Source organism: Lynx canadensis, chromosome E2 (assembly GCF_007474595.2).
Source record: "Lynx canadensis isolate LIC74 chromosome E2, mLynCan4.pri.v2, whole genome shotgun sequence".
NCBI lineage: Eukaryota > Metazoa > Chordata > Mammalia > Carnivora > Felidae > Lynx > Lynx canadensis.
Window position 1 is genome coordinate 55,188,749 of NC_044317.1, and position 26,645 is coordinate 55,215,393.

At 42.1% G+C, this 26,645-nt stretch overlaps 2 protein-coding genes across 5 annotated transcripts in view; both read left to right on the top strand.

Annotated features, from left to right (window-relative positions):
• The window catches only part of LOC115503227 (zinc finger protein 432-like), a 34,416-nt gene extending 30,176 nt beyond the window's left edge, over window positions 1-4,240 (top strand). The window contains 1 exon segment of the mRNA XM_030299315.2: window positions 3,257-4,240. Coding sequence (XP_030155175.2) covers window positions 3,257-4,158 — 902 coding nt within the window. The 3' untranslated portion in view covers window positions 4,159-4,240.
• The window catches only part of LOC115503221 (zinc finger protein 615), a 92,402-nt gene extending 66,853 nt beyond the window's left edge, over window positions 1-25,549 (top strand). For 2 of the 4 annotated variants that reach the window (XM_032591341.1, XM_032591342.1), the window contains 3 exons: window positions 18,484-18,610; window positions 19,107-19,199; window positions 22,932-25,549. In XM_032591341.1, coding sequence (XP_032447232.1) covers window positions 18,484-18,610; window positions 19,107-19,199; window positions 22,932-24,892 — 2,181 coding nt within the window. In that variant the 3' untranslated portion in view covers window positions 24,893-25,549. The other 2 variants (XM_030299295.1, XM_030299297.1) reach the window with 2 other exon arrangements.
• The last annotated feature ends 1,096 nt before the right edge of the window (window positions 25,550-26,645 follow it).

Genomic DNA, 26,645 nt, shown 5'->3' on the forward strand with positions numbered 1-26,645 from the left:
ATGGCTAAAATTAACAACACAAGAAACAATAGGTGTTGGCAAAGATGCGGAGGAAGGGGAACCCTCTTACACTGTTGATGCAAATGCAAACTGGAGCAGCGACTCGAAAACAGTATGGAGATTCCTTAAAAAGTTAGAAATAGAACTACTCTATGACCCAGTAATTGCACTACTAGGTATTTACCCAAAGGATACAGAAATACAGATTCGAAGGGGCACATGCACCCCGATGTTTATGGGAGCATTATGAACAATAGCCAAAGTATGGAAAGAGCCCAAATGTCCATCAACTGATGAATGGATAGAGAAGTGGTGTATATATGCAATGGAATATTACTCAGCGATCAAAAAGAATGAAATCTTGCCATTTCCAACTATGTGGATAGAGCTAGAGTGTATTATACTAAGCGAAATAATCAGAGAAAGACAAATACCATATGATTTCACTCATGTGGAATTTAAGAAACAAAACAGATGAACATATGGTAATGGGGGGAAAAGAGAGCGAGAAGGAAACAAACCAAAAGAGACTCTTAATTTTTTTTTTAATGTTTATTTATTTTTGAGAGAGAGAGAGAGAGTGCGAGCAGGGCAGGGGCAGAGACAGGGAGACACAGAATCCGAAGCAGGTTCCAGGCTCTGAGCTATCAGCATACAGCCCAACATGTGTCTCAAATTCAAGGACTGCACGATCATGACCTGATCCAAGGTCAGACACTCAACTGACTGAGCCATCCAGGTGGCCCAAACCATAAGAGACTTTTAAGGATAGAGAACAAACTGAGGGTTAATGGAGGGAGTGGGAAGGTGGTGGGCTAGTTGGGTGATGGAAAGTAAGGAGGGCACTTTTTATGATGAACACTGGGTGTTGTAGGTAAGTGATGAACCACTGAATTCTTTTTTTTTTTTTTTTTTTACATTTTTTTATTTTGATATACAGAGAGCAAGCAGGAGAAAGGCAGAGAGAGAGGAGAGAGAGATTCCAAGCAGGCTCTGGGCTATCGGCACAGAGCCCAACACAGGGCTCAAACTCTTGAACTATGAGATCATGACCTGAGCCGAAATCAAGAGTTGGACACTCAACCGACTGAGCCACCCAGGTGCCCTGTGATGAACCACTGAATTCTATTTTTGAGACCAATATCGCACTGTATGTTAACTATTTAAATAAAAAGTTGAAGGAAAAATAAATAAGTGAAAAAGAAAATGGTGCTAAAATATATAGAAAGATAGGATTTTGCTTCCACTAAAATGCATTTAAGAAAAGTATATAGGGGCGCCTGGGCGGCTCAGTTAAGCCTCTGCCTTCGGCCCAGGTCATGAGCTCGCAGTTTGTGAGTTCAAGTCCCACATCAGGTGAGCTTGAGCCATGCATTGGGCTCTGGGTGAACTTGAGTCCTGCATTGGGCTTTGGGTAAACATGAGCTCTGCTTCAGGTGAGCCTGACAGCTCAGAGCCTGGAGTCTGTTTCAGATTCTGTGTCTCCCTCTCTTTCTGACCCACCCCCGTTCATGCTGTCTGTCTCTGTCTCAAAAATAAATAAGCGTTAAAAGTAATTCACATTAAACAGGACTGTTGTCGTTATAGGAATTACTGACACTGGAGGACGTGGCTGTGGACTTCTCCCGGGAGGAGTGGCAGCTCCTGGCCCCCGCCCAGAAGGACCTGTACCGGGACGTGATGCTGGAGAACTTCAGGAACCTGGTGTCAGTGGGTGAGGAGAACTCCCCTGTGTCACTTAGAGGTGCCTGGGCACTGGCCTTTCCTCTATCACTCAATGAAAGCTTTGCCATCGCTGTGGTCTTGAGAAGAGTCCAATGTTTGGTCCCCTTTCTTGACCCCAGACAAAGCGGTGTAATCTTTTCTATCCTGAAAGAGAATCTTTGCATGTGAGAGATTGGTCATCTCTAAAATGTAGTATTTTCCCATCTTGACCTACTGTACCCAAGTCACTAAGCATCTAAGTCTTCTGTCATTTCTCATGAACAGGGTGTCAAGCTACCAAACGAGATGCACTCTCTGTGTTGGAACACAGAGACGAAGCATGGATGAAAGCAGAGGATGAAATCCAGGATAGAACCCATGCAGGTGAGTGAGTGAGAACCAGCAAGGGGAATGGTGGAGGAAGTTACATTCTAGTCATGAAGACAAGGTGTCACAGCAGAGAGGGTATCTGAAGATACCTAAACAGCCCCTCCTCATACTCCTTTCCCCAGATGAGAACTGTTTTTCTTTGTGGCTGTTTAGCTTTAAATATGCTCCTTTTCTCTCCTTGGATCTTCCATTTATTTCATCTCACATCTTTATAATTTTCTTTTAAATTGGGATCATGTAGGGGGCGCCTGGGGGGCTCAGTTGGTTAAATGATCTCATGGTTCATGGGTTCGAGCCCCACATCAGGCTCTGTGCTGACAGCTCAGAGCCTGGAGCCTTCTTTGGATTCTGTGTCTCCCTCTCTGTTCCTCCCCTGCTCACACTCTGTCTCTTTCTGTCTCTCTAAATAAACGTTGAAAAAAATTTTTTTTCAATAAATTGGGATCATATGATCAACAATAAAGAGTCAGCCCCGCTATGTCATCTTTAAAACACTTTTATTTCATACCGTTCTCATGAGAGAATTTGTTACTGTCTTTTTGCCTAGGAATTGGGAAGGTTGACAGTCATCTGCAAGAGCACTCTCAAAACCACAGATTTCTGAAGGGCCTTCAACAATATGGAGAACAGAGCGCATTTAGAAATGCTGTTCACCTGAGCAGAATACATTTTGCCTTAACGCAAAATCATGTGTTTGACTTATGTAGAAAAGCTTTGAAATCAAGTTTAAGTTTAGTTAACCAGAAGAGAAGATATGAAATAGAGAAAGCCGATGACTTTAATGGAGACAAGAAATCTTTTCTACGTGGTAATCATGAATGTTTGTATACTGGAATTGAATTGCCTGAATGTGCGAAACACATCAGCACTAAATTCCAAGTCTTTAAGCATCAGAGGACTCCTAACACGGAGAACTCCCAAGCATGCATCGAAGGTGAGAAAACGTGCATCAGGAAGTCCCGGCTCCTTTACCGTGAGGGCGGTCACAGAGGAGAGAAGCCCCACGGGTACGATCCGTGTGGGAGATCCTTCTCCAGAAATGTCATGTTCACTAAGCATCAGAAAACTCCTGCACCAGACAGAGTCTGTATAGCCAACGACTGCAGAAGAGGCGCTAGTGCAAAGAGCAGCCTCGCTGTGCCTCAGCAAACCCATACGGCAGAGAAGTCCTACACGTGTGGTGAGTGTGGAAAAGGCTTCACCATGAAGCGCTATCTGATCGCACATCAGCGGACTCACAGTGGAGAGAAACCTTATGTCTGTGACGAATGTGGAAAAGGCTTCACCGTGAAGAGCAACCTCATTGTGCATCAGCGAACTCACACAGGGGAGAAACCCTACATATGCACCGAATGTGGGAAAGGCTTCACCATGAAGCGTTATCTTGTTGTACATCAGCGAACTCATACCGGAGAGAAACCCTATATATGCGGCGAATGTGGAAAAGGCTTCACTGTGAAGAGTAATCTCATTGTGCATCAGCGATCTCATACTGGGGAAAAATCTTACATGTGCTCTGAATGTGGAAAAGGCTTCACCACAAAGCGCACCCTCGTTATACATCAGCGAACTCACACAGGAGAGAAATCTTACCTATGTAATGAATGTGGAAAAGGCTTCACCACAAAGCGCACCCTCGTTATACATCAGCGAACTCATACAGGTGAGAAACCCTATGAATGCAGGGAGTGTGGTAAAGCCTTTAGCCAGAAGATCTGCCTCATACAACATGAGAGATGTCATACAGGAAAGACTCCCTTTGTGTGTACTGAGTGTGGCAAATCCTATTCTCACAAATACGGTCTCATTACTCATCAGAGAATTCACACGGGGGAGAAACCCTATGAGTGCAGTGAATGTGGGAAAGCGTTCACCACAAAGTCAGTACTCAACGTCCATCAAAGAACTCACACAGGAGAGCGACCCTATGGATGCAGCGATTGTGAGAAAGCCTTCTCCCACTTGTCAAACCTTGTTAAACATAAGAAAATGCACACGAGAGAAACGGGTAGATTCAGTCAGGTTGGAAATTCCTTTAACACAGAGTCGAGGCTCATTACTTAACGAGTGAACTCGTGCAAAACAAAAGCCCTTTGAATGTGATGCCTTCTGTGGCAACCAAGACTTCGTTAAACATCACTGTTTCTGGCAGATTGGAATGTCATTGTGTCCCTGCCTGTTGTCATATGTGTGCCCTGAGGAGATTAAAGAACTTGTCCAGGAGGTAAACCTGGTGAATACAGTGAATGTGGTGCCTTCTGTGATCCTTACCCTGTATTTTCTGTCAATGAAAACATGTTGGAAAAACTCATGCATTGAGCATGGAGATGCCTTGAGCAAAACTTGCTAGCTTCATTATATTCTGAGAAGTGGATACTGAGCCAAATTCTGTTGACTACAGAGACTAGGAAGGCCTTCAGTGGGAAGGTAGATTATTATCAGGGATCGTCGTAGATCATCAGTGAGCTTGTTGTTCATAGAAATACCATTTTAAAGAAATTCATGTTGACCATGACCATGGGAAAGCCTTTACCCAGAAAGAAGACCTCAGTGAGTGTCAAGAGTCCACACTGGAGAAAAACTTTAGGAGGACAGTATGACAGGATGTCAGTGATACATCCTGCCTTGTTTGGTCAGGTATCATACAGAAATTAAAACTCTATGAACATGCTAAATGTAGAGCACCTTTAGTCAGATATCAGAGAACTCGTGAAGGAATGAAGTCCTGTGAAAGTGGAAAATATTTGAATGCCTTTTTAAAAAAGTTTTTTTAATGTTTATTTTGAGAGAGAGGGTACAAGTGGGGGAGGGACCGGGGGGTGGGGGGAGCGGGGACAGTGGATCCAAAGCCACCTTTATGTGGACAGCAGAGAGCCTAATGCGGGGCTCGAACTCGCAAACTGTGAGATCATGACCAACTAGGCCAAAGTTGGACGCTTAACCAACTGAGCCACCCAGGTGCCCCTGTTTGAGTGCTTTTAAGTATTGCAAGTCTGACCTCATTGTATACATCAGGTAATTCACCTGATGTGCATTTTCAGATGATACTTGGGAACCCTTTTCTAGTTGCCTTGTCACTAATTCCATAGTTTTAAAAGTTAGTCTGCTTTCTTCATCATTGACTAATATTTATTGTTCTATGGAGTGTTCTAGGACTACCCTGTATTATATGATTTGTAAATTTAGTATTTTGAAGTATTTTTTTTATTTAAAAAAAAATTTTTTTTAACGTTTATTTATTTTTGAGACAGAGAGAGACAGATCATGAACGGGGGAGGGTCAGAGAGAGAGGGACACAGAATCCGAAACAGGCCCCAGGCTCTGAGCTGTCAGCACAGAGCCCGACGCGGGGCTCGAACTCACGGACCGTGAGATCATGACCTGAGCCGAAGTTGGACGCTTAACCGACCAAGCCACCCAGGTGCCCCGAGTATTTTGAAGTATTTTAAAAGGAAACTTTTAAATTTATGATACCAGATATTTGTGCTTGCTTAACTCAGTTTTTAATTATGACCAGATATTTTATAAAACCACCTTCCAAGTTTTTTTTTTTAATTTTGTTTTTTAATGTTTATTTACTTTTGAGAGAGAGAGAGAGAGAGAGAGAGAGAGAGACAGAGCACAAGCGGGGGAGGGGCAGAGAGAGAGGAGACACTGAATCTGTAGTAGGCTCCAGGCTCTGAGCTGTCAGCACAGAGCCCAATGTGGGGCTCAAACTCACCAATCAGGAGATCGTGACCTGAGCCAAAGTTGGATGCTCAACCAACTGAGCCACCCAGGCACCCCCCAAGTTATTTTTGAAAATGTTTAATTTGAAATCATTTTAACTTAGAAGAAATTGCAAGATAGTCCAGAGACTTCCCTAGTATCCTTTACCTAATGTCTCCCAGTATGTAAACCACATTTTGTTGTTGAATCTAGGAAAATGACATTGGTAGTGTACTGTTAGCTAAACCCTTAACCTTATTTGGATTTCATTAGATTTTCCTAGTTTTTGTTTTGTTTTGTTTTGTTTTTTTAGGTTGTAATTCTAAGCAGCTTTATAACATTATGGAGAGTCATGTAAACCACTACCACAACCAGGATGTAAAACTGTAATCAACACAGAGTCTCTCCCTTTTTATGTTCATACCCTTTATCCAGACCTACCTCCTGCAACCACTTACATTTTCCATCAGTATAACCGTGTAATTCTATGAATGCTATAAAAATCATTTTTATAACTGGATTTTATATATTTTGTAGATATATTGTATTTATATAATTTTATAATTTTGATAAAGGTTATTACAATATTATTGACTATGTACAAATTTATAATTTTTTATTAATAGGGAGCATGTAAACTTTTCATGTTTTTGTCATTCGCAAATTGCTCTGAAGACTTACTTGAGTTGCTGGATGGTTTTATTATTGTGAGTAGTACACATACAAATGTGTCATTACTGACACGTTTTATTAGTAATACACATGACCAGTTTATTTATCCCTTTATTTTTTTTAATTTTTTAAATTAAAAAAAATTTTTTGAGAGAAAGAACGCACGTGAGCAGGGGGCAGAAAGGTAGAGAGATGGAGAGAGAAGCGGGGCTCACCTGCAGCGCAGCACGAGTTCACCCAAAGTGGGTCTCGGGCTCACTGATTATGGGGCTTGAACTCATGAACCGTGAGATCATGACCTGAGCTGAAACCTGAAGCTTAACTGACTAAGCCACCCAGGTGCCCCTTTCCCTTCACTCGAGATTTCCTGGTTTCAACTGTTGTAAAGATGGTATGAAATCTGCATACGGGGCTTTGTGTGAACATAAATTTTAATTCCTCTACAATAAATATTCAAGTGTATGATTGTTGGGATGTATGGTAAGTTGTGTTTAGCCTTTTAAGAAACTAGTCTCTTCCAATGTACCTGTGCTCTTTTACATTCTCACCAGCAGTGTATGAAATACTGTTCCACATCCTCTCCAGCACTGGGCATTCAGTATACTTGGCCTTGAATAATGCAGGGGTTAGGGGCACTGACCCCCACGCAGTTGAAAATCCACATATAACTTAACTGCTAATAGCCAACTGTTGACCGGGAGCCTTACCAATAACATAAATAGTTGCTTAACACATATTTTGTATATTATATGTATTATATACTGTATTTTTAAAGTAAGCTATAGAAAAGAATGTTAAAATCAGACTTTTGGGGAAGAAAGAAAAATACCATATGATTTCACTCATACATGGAATTAAAGAAACAAATGAATAAAGCAAAAAAAAGACCAAAAAACCAGACTGTTAAATATAGAGAACAATCTGAGGGTTACTAGGAGGGGAGGTGGGTAGGGGAATGGGTAAAAAAATGGGGATTAAGAGTACATTTATGGTGAGCACTGAGTAATTTATAGAATTGTTGAATCACTGTATTGTACACCTAAAATTAGTATAACACTGTATGTTAATTATACTGGAATGTTAAAAAATTTACAAAGCCTAAGAAAAACAAAAATAAGGAAGAGAAAGTACATTTACAGTGCTTTACTGTAAAAAAAAAAAAAAACCCTGCATGTAAGTGAACCCATGCAGTTCAACCCCACGTTGCTCAAGGGTCAGCTGTAGATTTTATTTTAGCCATTCCACTAGCAGCGTAGGAGAGACTCAGTCGCTCTCCATCCTCACCAGCACTTGGTATTGTCGTTATATTTTACATTAACCATTTTATTAGGTATATAGTAGTAACCGATCTGGAGCTTAACTTGGGTCTCCCTAATGGCTAACGATATTCCACACATCATTACTACTATTATTGCAGACTTACTTATCTTATAACTGGAAGTTTGTACCTTTTGATCACCTTCACCCATTTCATCCACATCCCACCCCCACCCCTGCCTGTCCCAACCAAATTTTTTTCTGTATCTAGGAGTTTGGTTTTTTTTTTTAGATTCCATATATAAATAAGATCATACAGTATTTGTCTTTCTCTGATTTATTTCACTCAGCATAATACCCTTAGGATCTATTCATGAGTCATATATGACAGGATTTTCTTCTTTTTTTTTTTTAATTTATTTTGAGAGGGCACAATTGGGGGCAGGTCAGAGAGAGGGAGAAAGAGAGAATCCCAAGCAGGCTCCACGCTGTCAGTGCAGAGCCCAACACGGGGCTCAGCCTCACAAACCGTGAGATCGTGACCTAAGCTGAAGCCAAGAGCTGGATGCTTAACCAACTGAGCCACCCAGGTGCCCCAAGGTTTTCTTTTTTATGGCTGAATATTCAATTGTGTGTGTCTGTGCCCGTACCACATTTTTTAAATCCATTCGTTTGTATAGGACACTTAGGTTTTGATGCATGGCTATTGTAAACAATACTGCAGTGAACGTGGGGGTACGGCTGTGTTTCTGAAACAGTGACTTCATTCCATTTGAGTGGATACAGGAGAATTGGTGGATCATATTGTAGTTTTGTTTTTAGTTTTTTGAGGAACCTCCGTACTGTTTCATAGTGGCTGCACCAGTTTACAGTATGTCTGTAGGTTGTTCATGAAGAGACATCTCTGATTTAACAAATCACCTACTGGTGCACATTCATACTGGTATTCGTTTCTTTTGACTGCGTTACAAAATTACTTTCCTAAAAGTTAATGTCTAAAGACAAACATTTACCAATTCTGTTGTGTGGGTCTAGGGCTGGATTGTCTAGTGTGGGCTGTCTGGACTGGGGCTGCACAAGCTAGATGGCTTTTTTTTTTTTTTTTTTTTTTTTTACACGTCTAAGTGTCACTGGAATGGATGGGGTCATTCACAATCTCATGCTGCAAGAGGCTAGCCTGGGCTCTAGTATAATGTGTTAGAGGAGCTCCAAGAGAACCATATACCATACCTCACTGAGCAAGTCTGGTTCTGTCCTGTTTGTTACTGTCTTATTGGACACATTAGTCAGAGTCCCTAAGAGGGGATGCTATCCAAAAGTGTGAATATAGAGATGGAAGGATAAATTTATTTTTTTTTAATTAAAAAATGTTTATTTTTGAGAGAGAGAACAAGCAAGCGAGAGGCAGAGAGAGAGGGAGAAAGAAAATCCCAAGCAAGCTCTGAACTGTCAGTGCAGAGCCGGATGTGGGACTTGAACTCATGAACTGTGAGATTGTGACCTGAGCCAAAATCGAGAGTTGGACGTTTAACGGACTGAGCCACTCAGGCGCCCTGCAAGAGTAAATTTAAGAATCACAAGAGTGATTTCCTTACACTTGTCAAAATTGATACCATAAATATCCTTGTACATGTTTGTTCTCAAAAAGATTAATTTCTACTGAATCAATTCTTAATATTAATCCCTGGCTCAAGGAGAATGAAAAGCTTAAATTGGATAATTGCAGATTGTACTCTAAAAACATTTTACTAATTTACATACTCTGGTCTGAAGCCTGTCGTCCTAAACATACCAAATACCTACAACTTATTAAATGTGGTGTGCATTTTTTAAACTTAGAACTGTGATAAGCATGATAATAACCTCAGTTCATTCAAAGCTGTACATGGTGGACAATAGTTACCTACTATGCAGATGAGAAAAAATAAAACTTAGGCTTAGCATAAGAGTGCCTTTATCCACATGGCCTCGCCACTGTGAATGTTGCTCATCGTGAATGTTTTTGTTTCATGTTTATTTTGCATTTATTTGAATGTTAGATGCATTTTAAAACTTGTTATGAGTACTTACGACTTTTAAAAGTAAATGGCCTGTTTATTATTTAGTTATATAAAAAATTAGGTTGGCCTTTCTCTTTTCTCTTACTCCTTTTGTAATAGGGTGTGGAAGAGTGGATCTCATGTATTGATCATAGGAATGGAAACTGGCACACTGACTCTGGAAAAGTTTGGCGGTTTCTCTTATACACACACACACACACACTCTCAGGCCTTTCCTGTCCTTTCCCTCCATTCTTCCAATATATATGACAGGTTCAGTTGGATCCAAATTTAGGATTTATATTGCTATGATTGTTGATGCTTTTCGCAAATGACACATGTAGTATAACATTTTTTTTTTTTTTTTCCCCACAACTTTTATTCTTGTGGAAGCTGTCACAGTTGCCTATTCCTGGCCACTGGTCCTCAGAGCCCTGCCTTCCTCTCTGGACCCAGGAAAAGCTCTGTGTGCAGCCTAGGCTCCGCCCTTCCCTGGGCATTGATCTTCTCTCACTTTCGCTGGCCTTAGTGGCCTTTCCACCCCATTACTCTTGCCCACGCCCAACTGGCGCGTTCCAGCGGTTTTCTTTCCTAGTCAGTGACCGTCATCCCGGTGCCCTCAGCGCTTCTGCGAACGTTGTTCTCCGTCCAAAAGTCGCTTCAAACCCATTTCTGCTGGAAACTCCCCCGAGGAGGCTTCTGTGAGTTCTGTGCTGTACAAATACCTCCACTTCCTGTTAACAGGATCACGCCAACCGAGCCGTGTCCTAATTTTAATTTTCCAGTCCGCTCGCTGAAAGGGATTTTCCCCGCACCGTTTTTTGCCTGGCGTAAGCCCCAGCTTTGCTCCTCCTACCTGTGCGTTTCCGCCCAGACTGACGGGCCCTTTCACTTTCCCAGCCGCCCCTGCCGGCGGGCGCGGAATCGGGCTCTTGGCGCCCCGTAGGGCCGAGATCCAAGATGGCTGCCCCCACGGGGCAAGGCCAGGGTGCGGCCATGTTGCCGCAGCGGCAAAGCCGGGGTCCAGTTGTCTTTTCTCTAGAAATGCTTCAGACCCTTGTTGGCCGCAGCCCCGCGGTGCTGAGGGACGCGGACGAAGTTCAGCGAAGTAATTTCAGGTGCCGGTGGGTCGCAGTGGTGTGTGGCGAGAATCAGGTGCGTTCGCGGACTGTGGCCGGGGACGGTTCGTCGGCGTCTGCCTGGGGTGGTGTGGGTGGAATTCTTGCGGGAGGAGACCGTGGGTGGGTGTTCTTCCGTGTTAGGGTGTGCGCTTGCGGTGCCCGTGGTCTCGGTCAGGAGGTGCTCTCGTAGTTCTTGGGTAAAGATTTCTCGGGAACAGCGACCGGGTGCAGAGGGCACATTTGGGGGCCGTTTACTCGCTGGGGCTCAGAGATTGCGAGCGGGAGGGTGGTGGCGGTCCGCTGCAAGTGGAGCGGGTTTTGTTCGGGGCTCAAAGACGAGCTGTTTCGGGGCTCACGGGTCGGGGTCCGTGGAGCTCACGCGGGGGCCGCCGGGTGCGTCGGGGGTACGGGTGGGAGCGTGGGCTGCGCCTGGATGCGGGGGGCTTGGCCGCGGCGTGCGGAGCTCGGGCCTGGGCTGCCGCCAACGACAGCGGGTGTGCGTCCCCGCCTCTGCCCTTTAGCCCCGGGTCCTTTTTTCAGCTCTGGTTTTTTGGCAGCCGGCGCCACTTCGTACCCTCGGACTCTCAGGAATGAAAGTTTTTGCCGAGATGAACGAGCCAGCCTATCTAATAGCAGTTTTATGTTGAAGTTGCCGCCTTTTCTCTTTTGTCCTCCGAGATTCCTTGCACGTTCCTCTTGGATATTTCTTTTCAGATTCTGACACAAGTAAAATCTCTTATCACACTGTACGTTCCGTTCACAAGGGATAATCCTTGTCAAGATTTTAGTAGATTTCAATTTGAGGCTTTTAGATTATGTGCTTAATATTTATAATTCAGATAAGTTGTGTAAATGGTACTATGATTTTCTCCTTGGCCTTATTTCATATAATAAACACTTACAAATTATTTTTAATGTGTGAACCGGTGATATTGTGAGTGGATTCGTATTAAGTAAGCATTTGCTTATGTATAATCTATATAGAGATGAAATGTTTGAGATGTTTAGGTATCATTCGGGGGACAGTTTATGATTATGCATTTATACCCTTGGATTTGTTCCCCAGCCTTTCGTTTCCAATATAAACTCTATTTTTATTGCAGTTGTAAGCGTGTTATTACTTTCTGACTCCCTTTTCCTTACCATTTTCTATAATGCAAAAGATCAATTAACTGTAAATATTTATTTGCTACTTGGCCACCCTACTAAATTCTTATTACAGTATCTTTCTCTCCACCCAACATTTTAGTGTAGAAAATTTTCACACATACAGACATACTGAAAGAATTTTAAAGTAACCATTCATATACCTACCTAGATTTTACCATTAACCTCAGACTAGACTAGCTCTACCAGTTAGTTACCTGAGCTTCTATCCATCTTCTTTTCATGAATCAGTCTTCTAGTTGGTTTTGGTGCATTTTATTGATTTATTTTTAATGTTTATCTATTTTTGAGAGAGAGACAGAGCACTAGTGGGGGAGGGGCAGAGAGAGAGGGAAACACAGAATCGGAAGCAGGCTCCAGGCTCCGAGCTGTCAGCACAGAGCCCGAGTCGGGGCTCGAACTCACAGACCGTGAGATCATGACCTGAGCCCAAGTCGGACGCTTAGCCGACTGAGCCACCCAGGTGCCCCGGTTTTGGTGCATTTTAAAGACAGTTGCAGATCACTGCCAGTACTCTAAATGCCTCTGCAATTACATGATTAATAGCGTTCCAATAGCTTTTTACTTGTTTCCTTTGTTTACTTAATGAACAGAGATTTTATTTACAAATAGTCTTGGCCTGTTGTGTAGTGGAATGAAAGTGAATTTTGGAACGAAATTAATCTGATTTTTCAATTCCATTGTGTGACGGGTGTGACCTGCGTCTCTTTCCCACTTGGCAAAAAGAGAAGTTAAACTCTCTCCCTCAGGGTTGTTTTGAAGATAAGTATAGTAAAATACCTAAAATTGTGGTCTGTGATGGCAGGAGCCTAGTGTATTTGAGTAAAAAGGCTGATAATTTCCCCATATTTATGGTTTTGTGCTGTGTAAAATTTGTATTTGTAACTCATTTTCTCTCTCCCTACCTCCTTCCTTACTTCTCTGTCTCTTTTTTTAAATTTTTTTTTTCAACGTTTATTTATTTTTGGGACAGAGAGAGACAGAGCATGAACGGGGGAGGGGCAGAGAGAGAGGGAGACACAGAATCGGAAACAGGCTCCAGGCTCCGAGCCATCAGCCCAGAGCCCGACGCGGGGCTCGAACTCACGGACCGCGAGATCGTGACCTGGCTGAAGTCGGACGCTTAACCGACTGCGCCACCCAGGCGCCCCTCTGTCTCTTTTTTAAAGTAAACTTGTGAACATACATTAATGATCTAGCAACAGCAATTTAAATGTAGAATGCCAATAATTTTCTGACTTAAAACATAAGTGCTCTTATGAAAAAATATAATGAGGAACTAAAAATGACCTCTCAAATATTACACTGTTGTCAGTATTTCTTTTCACAAGTTCTTAGAAGTGGATTTTTCGGTTACTGGTGATACTTTTATTGCCTGTTTTAAGTGAATGTTAGGTATGGTTGGGTGGCTAAGTCGGTTGAGCAGCCGAATCTGACTCTGTGTTAAGCCCGAGTCAGGCTTGTGCTGCGTGTGGAGCCTGCTTAAGATTCTCTCTCTCCCTTTTCCCCTCTTCTCTGCTCGGGCTTTCTCTCTAAGAATAAATAAATAAATAGGTAACTAAATAAATTTTAAAAATGTTAAATTATCCCCATGAAATGTCCTGCTCTTTAATACTGACCTTGACCTGTGTATGCTTTAAAATGGTCTAGATTTTTTTTTTTTTTTTAATTTTTAGAGAGAGTGCGAGTGGGGGAACAGGGCAGAGGGGGAAAGAGAGAGAGAGAGAGAGAGAGAGAGAGACATTGAGAGAGAGAATCCTAAGCAGGCTCCATGCTCAGCACAGAGCCTGACACAGGGCGTGATCCTAAGACGCTGGGATCATGACGTGGGCCGAAATCAAGAGTCAAGACGCCCAACCGACTGAGCCACTGAGGCGCCCCTAGAATTAAAAAAAAAATTTTTTTTAAGTTTACTTATTTATTTTGAGAGAGGAGAGCAAGCAAGTGGGGTAGGGGCAGAAAGAGTAGGCAAGAGAATTCCAAGCAGGCTCTGCACTGTCAGCACAGAGCCCTACTCCGGGCTTGAACTCACCAACCTCAAGATCATGACCTGAGCTGAGATTGAGGGTCAGTCGCTTAACCAACTGAGCCACCTAGGCGCCCCTAGAATTTTTCTATTTAAATGTTGTAGCCAGCCACCTGACTAAAGATGTACACAGACGTGTTAGGTGAATACTGATGATTTGCCTCTTTCTATATTCAAAAGTCATCTTTGATTATTTTTTCAAAGTGTGTTGTACTGGGTAATGTTTTCAGATGTAAATTCTCAACTCTACCTTTGTAGATAGAGTGTGAAAGCCTGAGAGAATGGTCAACAAGTGGATCTGACTGTATTCCCATAAAACTATTTACAAAAACAGGTGGTCTAGGCCCTGTGTTACTGACCCTTGATTTAGATGATTATGTGGCTTTTGTGTTCTCATTTGGAGTTGGGCAAGTAGAGCCCATGAACTGAATCTGGGCCAGTGCCTGTTTTTGTTAATAAAGTCTTATGGGAACTCAGCCACACCTATTTTTTTTTTTTTTAATATGACTGCTTTTGAGCTATAGTGGTATAGTTGAGTAGTTGCTACAGAAGCCATGTGCATTATATTTTTTTTCTTTTAACATGTAGTTATGTATGTTTAAAAATATATATATTAGTTTTATTCACACTAGAGATTGCAAAATAACATACAGTTTGTATTTGTCGAAGTATTATGGTAATTAGTACTTTTATATTCTTCTCTGTCTATACAGAGATTTTAGAACAGTTTTTCACTCACCACTTCTATGTTATATGCTGCCATGGAATACTTTATTTTTTACTTTATTTTATTATTAATATTTTTAATGTTTATTTTTGAAAGAGAGAGAGAGAGAGATACAGAGTGTGAACGGGGGAGGGGCATACAGAGAGAGAGGGAGACACAGAATCCTAAGCACTCCAGGCTCTGAGCTGTCAGCACAGAACCCGACGCGGGGCCCGAACCCATGAAACTCGAGATCATGACCTTAGCCAAAGTCTGACACTTAACTGACTGAGCCACCCAGGTGCCCCTGTCATGGAATATCTTAACTCTTCATGTTTTTAAAACCTTCTGAGAGATGATCATTGTTATATTTCCAGTTGGTACTGATTTAGACTTCAACTCTTATTTACCAGTTTTATTTCTCTTGACTCCTTGCTCCTCTGCTTACATTGGAAGATCCTTTCCTTTGGCTTGAAGAACCTTCTTATTTGCTGTAACACAGGTCTTCTGATGAAGAATACTGTGTGCTTTCGCCTGAAAATTCAGTTCTATTTCTAAAGAATGTTTTTGCCAACTATCCTATACAGGTTTATACTTCTAATACTCTACAGAGTATGAAGAACTGGAATGCAATGAGAAATTATGAAGACAATGTGTTATTATTTGCTTATTAGCATGATGTTCTCAAAATCAAAGTGTATGTCCCCTAGGATGTAAAAAGACTTTTGCAGAGGTAGATGGACACGCATGATTTAAGAGAAAAAATGTGTATCTCTTACTGTCTGTGTGTCCTCTTTCCTAAAAATGATGTGCCAGAGGAGGCCCCTGCCACTTGGCCCAGAGCACTTAATAAAAAGACCGATTTTTTTTTAATTTTTAAATTTTAGTTAACACACTGTGCAATATTGGTTTCAAGGAGTAGAATTCAGTGATTCATCACTTGCATACCACAGCCAGTGGGGGGCGCCTGTGTGGCTCAGTTGGTTAAACATACAACACCCAGTGCTCATCCCAAGTGCCCTCCTTAGCACCCAGCACCCATCTAGCCCATCCCCCACCCACCTCCCTCCATCACTCCTCAGTTTCTTCTCTATCATGAAGAGTCTCTTTGTTATGCCCAGAGTTCGTGATCCCCAAAGACCACCAGGGAGCCGAGTCCGATGCAAAAGCAAAAGAGCCTTTATTCGAGCTAGCTCGAGCTCAGTCCCCTACCTGCACCAACACAGCGGTGAGATACCGGGGAGAGAGAGCCAGTTTCAAAAGCACAAAGGTTTTATTGGGGTCTAGGGGCAGTTGGTGAGGTAATGGCTGTGGCCTCAGCCGATTGGCTGGGGAAGGGTCGTCGCCTTGGCCGATTGGCTAGGGAAGGGTCGGAGTCCTGTTACTCAAGGGGAGGAGGCGTGGTCGGCCAGCGTAGGTCCGCCCCTTCATCTTGTGGTTTTTTCCCCTCTCTTTTCAAAAAGACAGATCTTTGGGGGCCTTGGTTTAAGGTGAATGCATAGCGACAGTGACAATATTTGGGCCTAAAGAGATTGTACCGCTCAGAGTAATTTGCTTTTCAGCCTGTAGGTGCTGGCTCCCCAGGGACAAGAGGAATCCAGGGAAAAAGGAGAAGATTCCAAGACTTAGGCATCAGCATTTCTGGGGAAACCTTTGACTGGAGACTGAGATTTTTGAACAGAAATTTAGAGCTGATCCAGAAGAGCTAAAGACAGAGCATCCCTGTTAGCACCCATTTCCCAAAATCAGAAGAAGATGATCCAGGCCCAGGTGACTTTTGGTTTCTTTTATTCTTTCCTCCCCCTCCCCCAATGGATTTGTAGAGGCCTGTAGAAGAAAAAAATCAGTGCAATTAAACAAAAAAGTTTGAATTGAGAATAGCAGGATGTGGAGAAATCTGGGCCAAGTAGGATCAGGAACATATTTTTCGTAGGATTCATGCTTTGTGGCTCTTGTTGGAATATATGTGATTGTGCAAGACCCTGTAGGTCACGATACCTGTCAATGTTGCATATATCTCTGACAGCCATCATAAGAGAATCTTGGTAAGTTACATGGTAGGCATTAGTTACTGTGATCTGTTTCTACTGCCAACACTTCTGATACCAAACATGTGAATTTTTTCATACCAACGACCAGTTCCTCAACTCTCTAGACACCACTGTGTACAATTTGATTCAATCTTGACGCTAACTACCTGGAGTTACTATCGTACTCCACAAGTTTATAGGGCTCAGTCCCACAAGACTGACCTCATTACAGATGCCAAGCATTAGGTGCCCAGGGTACCCATACTTCTGACTTGGCTACAAATGGGCAGTTCCCACAATCCCTTCCTTGGGTTCGAGAATTCACTCCAGTGGCTCAGGTAACTCAGGAAAACACTTTACTTCACATTTACCAGTTTATTATAAAGGCTACAAGATGGGAACAACCAAATGGAAGAGAAGCATAGGGCAAAGTATGGGAGAAGGGGCGAGGACCTTACATGCCTTGTCCAAGCAAGCCACCCTCCCAGCACCTTGATGGGTTAACCAACATGGAAGCACCCCAGCCCTGTAGTTTAGTGTTTTTTATGGAAGTTTCATTATGTAGAGGCGATTGATGAAATCACTGGCCATTTAGTGATTATCTCAATCTCCAGTTCCTCTCCCCTCCCTACCCTGGGGTAGGGCTGACACTTCCAGCCCTCTAATCAATAGCTTGGTTCTCATAGCAACCAGCCACATCCTTAGGGTATCTAGGGGCCCACCAGAGTTACCTCGTTAATATAAATTCGGGTATGGTTGAAAGGGGCTTGTTACAAATAACACAAGGTGCCCCTCCCACCGCAAGCCCTTCTAAAGGCTTTAGGAGCTTTGTGCTAGGAACTGGAGATGAATACCAAATACATACCTCTTATTATATCACAGTATCACAGGCATCGACTGTGAGGAGAAAACAGACTAGTTCCTTGAGGGAGTGTTAATGTTTCATGACACATAGGTTTGAAGTTCACATAGGTCTTTGATCGTTCCTCATAGATCTGTTGTGGTGAGTAAAGGCCTTAACTGCCCTTACTTCTCATAAATGTAAAAACGTGGTTCCTGCAGCTGTTTCTTCATTGTTTCTATTGTAGTGTTAACTCTGCCTAATGATATGCACACATACATATATATTTGTCTATGTACATCTGTGTGTCTATAAGTATATTTGTAGGTTTTTTTATAAATTTGCTTGATCATTAATCTCTTTGCTTTATACATGTATTATACGGTTCCTTTATTTTGTTTAGTATATTAACCACTGAAATTAGTATGGGTTTTCTGGTGATTCTAGCATATCTGCAGTCTTCATCACTGATTTTGGTATTGGTTCACATGCTCGTGGTGAACTTAGAAATCTGTGTTATTCATCTACGTACTTCCACATTGGCAAATAGATGCTCAAATTTATACAGATGTTCTTACACCAGCAAGAGGATTTAATGGTACATATTACGGAAACTTTCTCTGATTTTCAACTTTGTTTGATGAAGAGAAGACTGCACAGTGACATAATATTTTACAAGATTTCTTCTTGTATCACCATGTATTAAAGAACAAAAACCACCAATTTCCTTTATGGTGAAATGAACAGAATAGTTTCCCTTATCCATTTTTTACATATCACTGAAAGAATATCATTTCATTAAATGTAACTGTGTTATAACAGGAATCCCTGACATTTGAGGACGTGGCCGTGGGCTTCTCCCGGGAGGAATGGCGGCTCCTGGCCCCCGCCCAGAAGGACCTGTACCGGGATGTGATGCTGGAGAACTACAGGAACTTGGTGTCCGTGGGTGAGGACGACTCCCCTGTGTCTCTCACAGGGTGCTCTGCCAGTGGTTTTTTTCTTTCTCAGCTACTTAACTCTTTAGTACTCTGACATGATAGATTCTCGCATCCTTTTCTTCTCTCAGACAAGAGGATATAATGTCCCCTCTCTTGAGAGAAAAGCCTTGATGTTTACAGGTGTGAAACATTGTTTATTCCCTAAAATGTAACATTATGCCCTCCTGATATACCCCAGGCCACGGAGTCGTCGTCTTCTTCTTCTTTCTTTTTTTAAGGTTATTTATTTATTTTGAGAGAGAGAGAAAGTGTGATTCAGGGAGGGGCAGAGAGAAGGGAGAGAGAGAGAGTCCCAAGCAGGCTCCGCACTGCTGGCGCAGAGCCCAACATGGAGCTTGACCCCGCGAACCACGAGATCGTGACCTGAGCCACAGTCGGACGCTGAACCAACTGAGCCACCCCGGTGCCCCAACCACTGAGTCCTCTATCATTTCTCACGAACAGGGTATCTCGCCAGCAAACCAGATGCACTCTCCAAGTTGGAAGGAGGAGAACTTTGGACAGCAGAAGATGAGATCGACAGTCGAATCTGCCCAGGTGAGTGAGAAGTTGGCAGGGTGGGGGGTGGCTGCAGAAGCAGTACCCTGGTCAGACAGAGAAGGCGTCACAGCTGTGACAGCCCCTCCCCACATCTGTTTTCCCCTATGGGAACTCTTCTTCTTTGTTGAAATTTCGAGGAAAATGTATCCCTTTTTTTCTTTTGAGATCTGATCCCTGTTCCCTGTTTGCTTTATATACTTCTTGTTTTTGTTTGTTTTGCATAGTCATCTTCTTCCTCGGACTTTCTAATCTTCATCCGCTGTGACAGTGTCTCTCCTGCTGTGAAATTCCACTTTCCAGGCCTTTCTGGAAAAAAACAACTTTGACTTCCCCACTTTTTTCTCACTACTATACCTGCTTACCAGGAAATAATGATTTCCTTCCATAACTTCTGACTATACCTTTGATTCTTGGTCTCCATGGTAACCTGGCTTTTGCTGTGCATTTATGTCGTTCTTTGCCCCCACCCCCACCCCGGGAACCCCTGAAGTTCTCCATACTTTTGTTCTCGTTTTCTTCTCAGTTCTCCTCACTCTTAAGTTTCCTCCATTCCCGGGAGTCAACCTCTTTCTCTTTTCTTAAGATGTCAATTGACTTCTCTCTCAATATTGTGTAATGCATGCTTTCATCCTATATATTTTACCCTTCTTCATGGCAGCCAGCCGTAACTTCCCATTCTGTGTGTGAGCACAGGAATCCTCTTCTCTTCATCCTTTTTTTAAAATGCAGGTTCTTGAGGTGCCTGGGTGGCTCAGTCGGTTGAGCATCCAACTCTTGGTTTCGGCTCAGGTCACGATCTCGCGGCTTCGTGGGCTCAAACCCACAGAGCATCGGGCTCTGTGCTAGCAGCACAGAGCCTGCTTGGGATTCTCTGTCTCCCTCTGTCTCTGCCTCTCCCTTGCTTGTGCTGTCTCTGTCTTTCTCAAAAAATAAATAAACTTAAAAAAAATAAAATTTAGGTTCTCTTTGAGTTCAACACAACTACACATTTTAAATTGTCCCCATCCTGTCATTACCTTGAATGTTCTCTGCTTGCTGAGCTCTCAAAGGTTATTTAATTAACAAGAAAATATCCTTTTTAACATGCCACATGATTGCCAGCCCAAACTGGGTCATGTTTGGCTGCTTCAAATGATTTCCTTTTTTTTATAAGTTATGTTTGCTTCAAATGATTTCCTTCAGGGTTTTGTTAATTCAGATTTTCCTTTAATTATTAGATGTTATCACTAAATTTATTTTCCTAAAGCTTTTGTTTTCACATGATTTTTTAAAAATTTTTATTATTTATTTTTGAGAGAGAGAGAGACAGAGCACAAGCAGGGGAGGGTTAGAGAGAAAGATGCAGAATCCGAAGCAGGCTCCAGGCTCTGAAGCACTCCCTGACATTATTATTATTATTATTATTACTGTTGTTGTTGTTGCTGTTGTTATTATTGTAATTCAGTCACACCCTGATACTGGATGTACCTGTGTATTATTACTTTTCAATTTGTAAAGTGATGGCAAAATGGGGCACCTGGGTGGTTCTGTAGATTGAGCGTCCAACTTCGGCTCAGGTCATGATCTCACAGTTCGTGAGTTGGAGCCCCACGTCGGGCTCTGTGCTGACAGTTCGGAGCCTGGAGCCTGGAGCCTGTTTCAGATTCTGTGTCTCCCTCTCTCTCTGCCCTTCCGCCACTCACTGTCTCTGTCTCTCTGTCTCTCTGTCTCTCTCTCAAAAATGAATAAATTTAAAATAAATAAATAAATAAATAATAAAAAATAAATTTAAAGTGATAGCAAATGGAATTTCTACTAATTTTTCAAGAACTTGAGTCTGATTTTTTTTTATTCAAGTATAATTAACATACAGTGTTATATTAGTTTCAGGTGTACAATTCAACAATCTAGGGGTGCCTGTGTGGCTCACTCGGTTAAGCATCCGGCTCTTGATCTTGGCTCAGGTCATGATCTCACGGTTCATGAGTTTGAGCCCTCCAGTAACACAAAGCCTGCTTGGGATTCTGTCTCTCCCTCTCTCTATCCCTTCCCTGCTCTCATGTGCTCACTCTCTCTCTCAAAATAAATCAACTTTTTAAAAAATCTCACATTTTAAGATGTGATTTCACATTTTAAGATGACATCTTCACATTTAGCATGCATGTTTCACAATGCATGCTAGATTTTCCCCTCATTCTGGACTTCAGTAATATTCCCTATTTTAGTGAGAGACATTTTGTCCAGCAGCCCAAGCCACACAATTCCTGAAGTGATCCTTGAGTCCTCGCTTTCATTAACCTCTTCCCACTTCTCCCATTGAGCCCATCAGTGAACCTTATCTTTTCTTTAAATATATCTTGATTTCCTCTACCTCTTACTTCTCCACTGCTTCCTTAACTGTGTTTCACAAACTGCAATTGCCTTCTTTAATCCTTTGCTTCAGTTGTCTATATCTAGAATAAAATCAGGATGTTTTACAGATTTAACTCAATTCTGATACTATCTACCTGGAAAGAATGTCAGATCCTATAAGCTGAAGGTTCAGTCCCACAAGTCTGTCCCTACTTCAGATGTCAGTTGCAAGTCCAGATTGTTACCTATGCTTCTGTCCATCTGGCTATAAATTGTAGATTCCCATGTCCCCCTCTTTGGGTTCAATTAATTTGCTAGAGTAGCTCACAGAACTCAGAGAAACACTTGTGTTTGCCAGCTTAATAAAGGATTTATAAAGGATACAGATGAACAGCCAGATGAAGAGGTACATAGGGCAAAGTATGAAGGATTTCTGAATGCAGGAGCTTCTGTCTCCATGGAACTGGGGTGCACCACCCTCCTGGCACACGGATGTGTTTACCAACCCAGAAGCTGATCAGATCTTATTTAAGAGTTTCTATAGAGCTTTTTTTTAAAAAAATGTTTATTTATTTTGAAAGAAAAAGAATGAGCAGGGGAGGGGGAGAGAGAAAGAGAGAATCCCAAGCAGGCTCCGTGCTGTCAGCACAGAGCCTGACATGGAGTTCAATATCACAAACCGTGAGATCATGATTTGAGCCAAAGTCGAGTCAAGAGCTTAACTGACTGAGCCACCCAGGTGCCCCGAGAGTTTCTGTACAGCTGTAATCTCTAGTTCCTCCTGCCTTTCCCTTTCTTGGTGGGTGGGGCTGAAAGTTCCAACCTTATAATCGCTTGGTCTTTCTGGGTACCAGCCCCATTTCGTGGTTGTGTAGGAACCCTATGCTAAATCGCCTCATTAGCATAAACTCAGTTGTGATTGAAAGGGCTTGTTATGAATAACAAAAGAAACTCCCGTTAGGACATTTAGAAGCTCTGTACCAAGAACTGTGGATAGAGACCAAATGTATTTCTTATTATACCACCTGTAGGATTGTCACTTAAAGTAACTACTTCACATGAAGGCCTTTTTAAAACGGTTTTAGGGGCGCCTGGGTGGCGCAGTCGGTTAAGCGTCCGACTTCAGCCAGGTCACGATCTCGCGGTCCGTGAGTTCGAGCCCCGCGTCGGGCTCTGGGCTGATGGCTCAGAGCCTGGAGCCTGTTTCCGATTCTGTGTCTCCCTCTCTCTCTGCCCCTCCCCCGTTCATGCTCTGTCTCTCTCTGTCCCAAAAAATAAATAAACGTTGAAAAAAAAAATTAAAAAAAAAAAAACAAAAACGGTTTTATTCCAAACTAAGATTATGAGAGATTATTAAGAGATCACTTCATTGTGATTCATTGTTCTCTTCTCTTCTAGAAATCAGGAAAGTTGATGATCCCCTGCAGTGTCGGTTACAAAATCGAAGCATTCAGAAGAGTGTGGAACAATGCTGTGAACATAATACATTTGCAAGCATTTTTAACCAGAGTGAAAGTGATTTTCTGTTGAAACAAAATTATGATATGTTTGATTTACATGAAAAACCTTTAAAATCAAATTCAAGTTTGGAAAGCCAGAGCATAAGCTGTAATTTGGAGAACTCTGCTGAGTTTCATGAAGATGGGAAATCCCTTCTTTATGGTAACCACGAACAATTTTATAGTGTAAATAAATTTCCTGTAGGTGTAAAACCCATTAATAATAATTCCCAGGTCATGAAACAACAGAGAACTCAAAATACGCAGAAAGCCCATGTATGCAGTGAATGTGGGAAAGCCTTTGTCAAGGTGTCTCAGCTCACTGATCATCAGAGAGTTCATACTAGAGAGAAACCTCATGGATGCGGTATGTGTAGAAAAGCATTCTCCAGAAAATCCAGGCTAATTGAACATCAGAGAATTCATACAGGACTGAAACATTATGAATGCACTGAATGTGACAAAACATTTCCTAAGAAATCACAATTCAACATACACCAGAAAACTCATATGGGACAGAAGCCTTATACGTGTAATGAATGCGGGAAGGCGTTCATCAAGAAATGTCGGCTCGTTTATCATCAGCGAACTCATACAGGAGAGAAGCCCCATGAATGCAGTCTATGTGAGAAAGCCTTCTCTACAAAGTTTAGTCTCACTACGCATCAGAAAACTCATACAGGAGAGAAACCATATATATGCAATGAATGTGGAAAAGGCTTCATTGAGAAGAGGCGTCTTGTTGCACATCATCGAACTCATACTGGCGAGAAACCTTTTATATGCGATGAATGTGGGAAAGGTTTCACCCTGAAGAACAGTCTTCTCACACATCAGCAAACTCATACAGAAGAGAAATTGTATACATGCAGTGAATGTGGAAAAGGCTTTTCAATGAAGCACTGTCTCATCGTACATCAGCGAACTCATACAGGAGAGAAACCCTACACATGCAGTGAGTGTGGAAAAGGCTTCACCTTGAAGAGTCCGCTCATCAGACATCAGCGAACACATACGGGAGAGAAACCCTATGTGTGTAGTGTATGTGGAAAAGGCTTCACCATGAAGAGTGATCTCATTGTACATCAGCGAACTCATACTGCAGAGAAACCATATATATGCAGTGATTGCGGGAAAGGCTTCACCGTGAAGAGCCGCCTGATTGTACACCAGCGAACTCATACGGGAGAGAAACCCTACATATGCAGTGAATGTGGGAAAGGCTTTCCAGCAAAGATACGGCTGGTCGGACATCAACGAACTCACACGGGAGAGAAGCCCTATATATGCAGTGAATGTGGAAAAGGCTTCACAGAGAAGAGTCATCTCAATGTGCACAGGCGCACTCATACAGGAGAGAAACCCTATATATGCAATGAGTGTGGCAAAGGCTTAACTGGGAAAAGCATGCTCGTTGCACATTTGCGAACTCATACCGGGGAAAAACCGTATATATGCAGTGAGTGTGGAAAGGGCTTCACCATGAAGAGTACTCTAGGTATACATCAGCAGACTCATACCGGAGAGAAGCCATACAAATGCAACGAATGTGATAAAGCCTTCCGGAAGAAGACCTGCCTCGTACAACATCAGAGATTTCACACGGGAAAAACCTCCTTTGCATGTACCGAATGTGGAAAATTTTCTTTGCGCAAAAATGATCTCATTACCCATCAGAGGATTCACACAGGAGAGAAACCATATGAATGCAGGGAATGTGGGAAAGCCTTCACGACCAAGTCAGGGCTCAATGTTCATCAAAGAAAACATACCGGAGAGAGGCCCTATGGATGCAGTGATTGTGGGAAAACTTTTGCCCACTTGTCAATCCTTGTTAAACACAAGAGAATTCACAGATAGTCACTTTGGGAAAACCTGTTGCCAGTTGTAGGCCCTCAAGATAATATTTTGCAATGAAGAATGAATGCAAAGAATGGTATTATCTTTAGTGATCAGTTGTGTCACATTTTACGTTGACAAAAAATTTACAAAACTGCTCGCGCAGCCAGCCTTGATGAAAATATCTTAGGACATTATACATCTAAAAAGTGTTGACTAAGATAGATTCTATGAATGTGACAGACTAGGAAAGCCTTCGGTGGGAAGAAGACCTATCACGTGATCATCACAGATCATGAACGACTAGGAAAGCCCTTGCCCAGAAGTTAAGACCTCAATAGATGCTAATTCACACTAGAGAAGTACTTTCCTATGGTAATAAGTATAGTCCGGTCTTGAAGTAACGTATTTGCCAGGAAATCGACACAGAAATAACTTAGGAACACGTTCAGTGTGGTGGACTTTAGCAAAATACCAGACAACTTAAGGAAAGAGGCCTTGGGGAAATGATGAATGAGAGCGTTCTGTCATATGTCTAAACATAACAGATAATACACCTCTCAGACATTGAGAACAGGATACCTTCAGCCATATGTCTGACTGCCTTGTCATTGACGTTATCAATTTTAAATCGTGGCAGTTACTCTAATCATGTATTAAATTTTAATATGTACAGTGCAGGAGTGTTCTATGAGTATTCTCTGCCTGTTTCATTATATAATTAACCCTTGAATTTCTTTGTTCCAAGTTTAATTGTTATTACCAAATACTTGAAGTACTTCAGAATGAAACGATATATTCATATGTGTAACTCAATATATTTGGGTGTGTTTAACCAAGTTTATAAGCAGCATCAAGTGGTTTATAAAATTAATGTAAATGCAACGTTTATATAACTTCTAATTTTTTTTAAGTTTATTTATTTTGAAATAGAGACCAAGATGGGAGAGGGCAGAGAGAGAGGGAGAGAGAGAGAGAATCCCAAGCAGGCTCTGTACCATCAGTGCAGAGCCCAGTGCGGGGTTTGAGCTCACGAACCGTGAGGTCATGACCGTCAGATGCTTAACCGACTGAGCTACCTCGGCGTCGTATGTGACTTTTAATTTTGAAATAAGTTTAGAATCACAAAAACGAGTATTTCTGAGATTTCCTAAATGCCCTTCAGCCAGCTGTTTCCAAAGGTAAAACCTTACATAACCGTAGTCCAATATCAAATAGAGGAAAGTGAAATTATTATACTACTTTCAACCACAGGATTTACTTGGATCTCACCAGTTTTCACATGCACTCATTTTTGTTTTTTATATATAGTTTTAAGAAACTTTATCACATACGTAGGTTTCTGTAACCAACACCACAGTAAAAATTCAGAATGTGTTGTCGACACAAACTCCCCATGCCACCCCTTCATAGTGACACTTTTCCCTGACCCTAAACCCTGACATCAGAGATTCTATAAATTTGTCATTTATAGAACATTAATTAGAAAAGTAGAGTCATTTAGCACTTAATTTTTGAAGTTGGCTATTTGACCTTATGAGATAATAGGAAATATATAGGTCTCTGCCCCTTGTGGCCAGCTGCCCCTGGTTGCCGGCACACGCTCCTGAAACCCTTGTAAATTCCTAAGTGATAAGTGCATTAGGAGCAATTTTTATTCTAATGAGGTGACTCTGGGTGGGCTCCTGTAAGGCTTCTGGATGCGACTGGATGAGGACCAAGCCATAATTAAAAAGCTTGCAACATTCTGCCCAACACCCATCCTCCAGGGAGG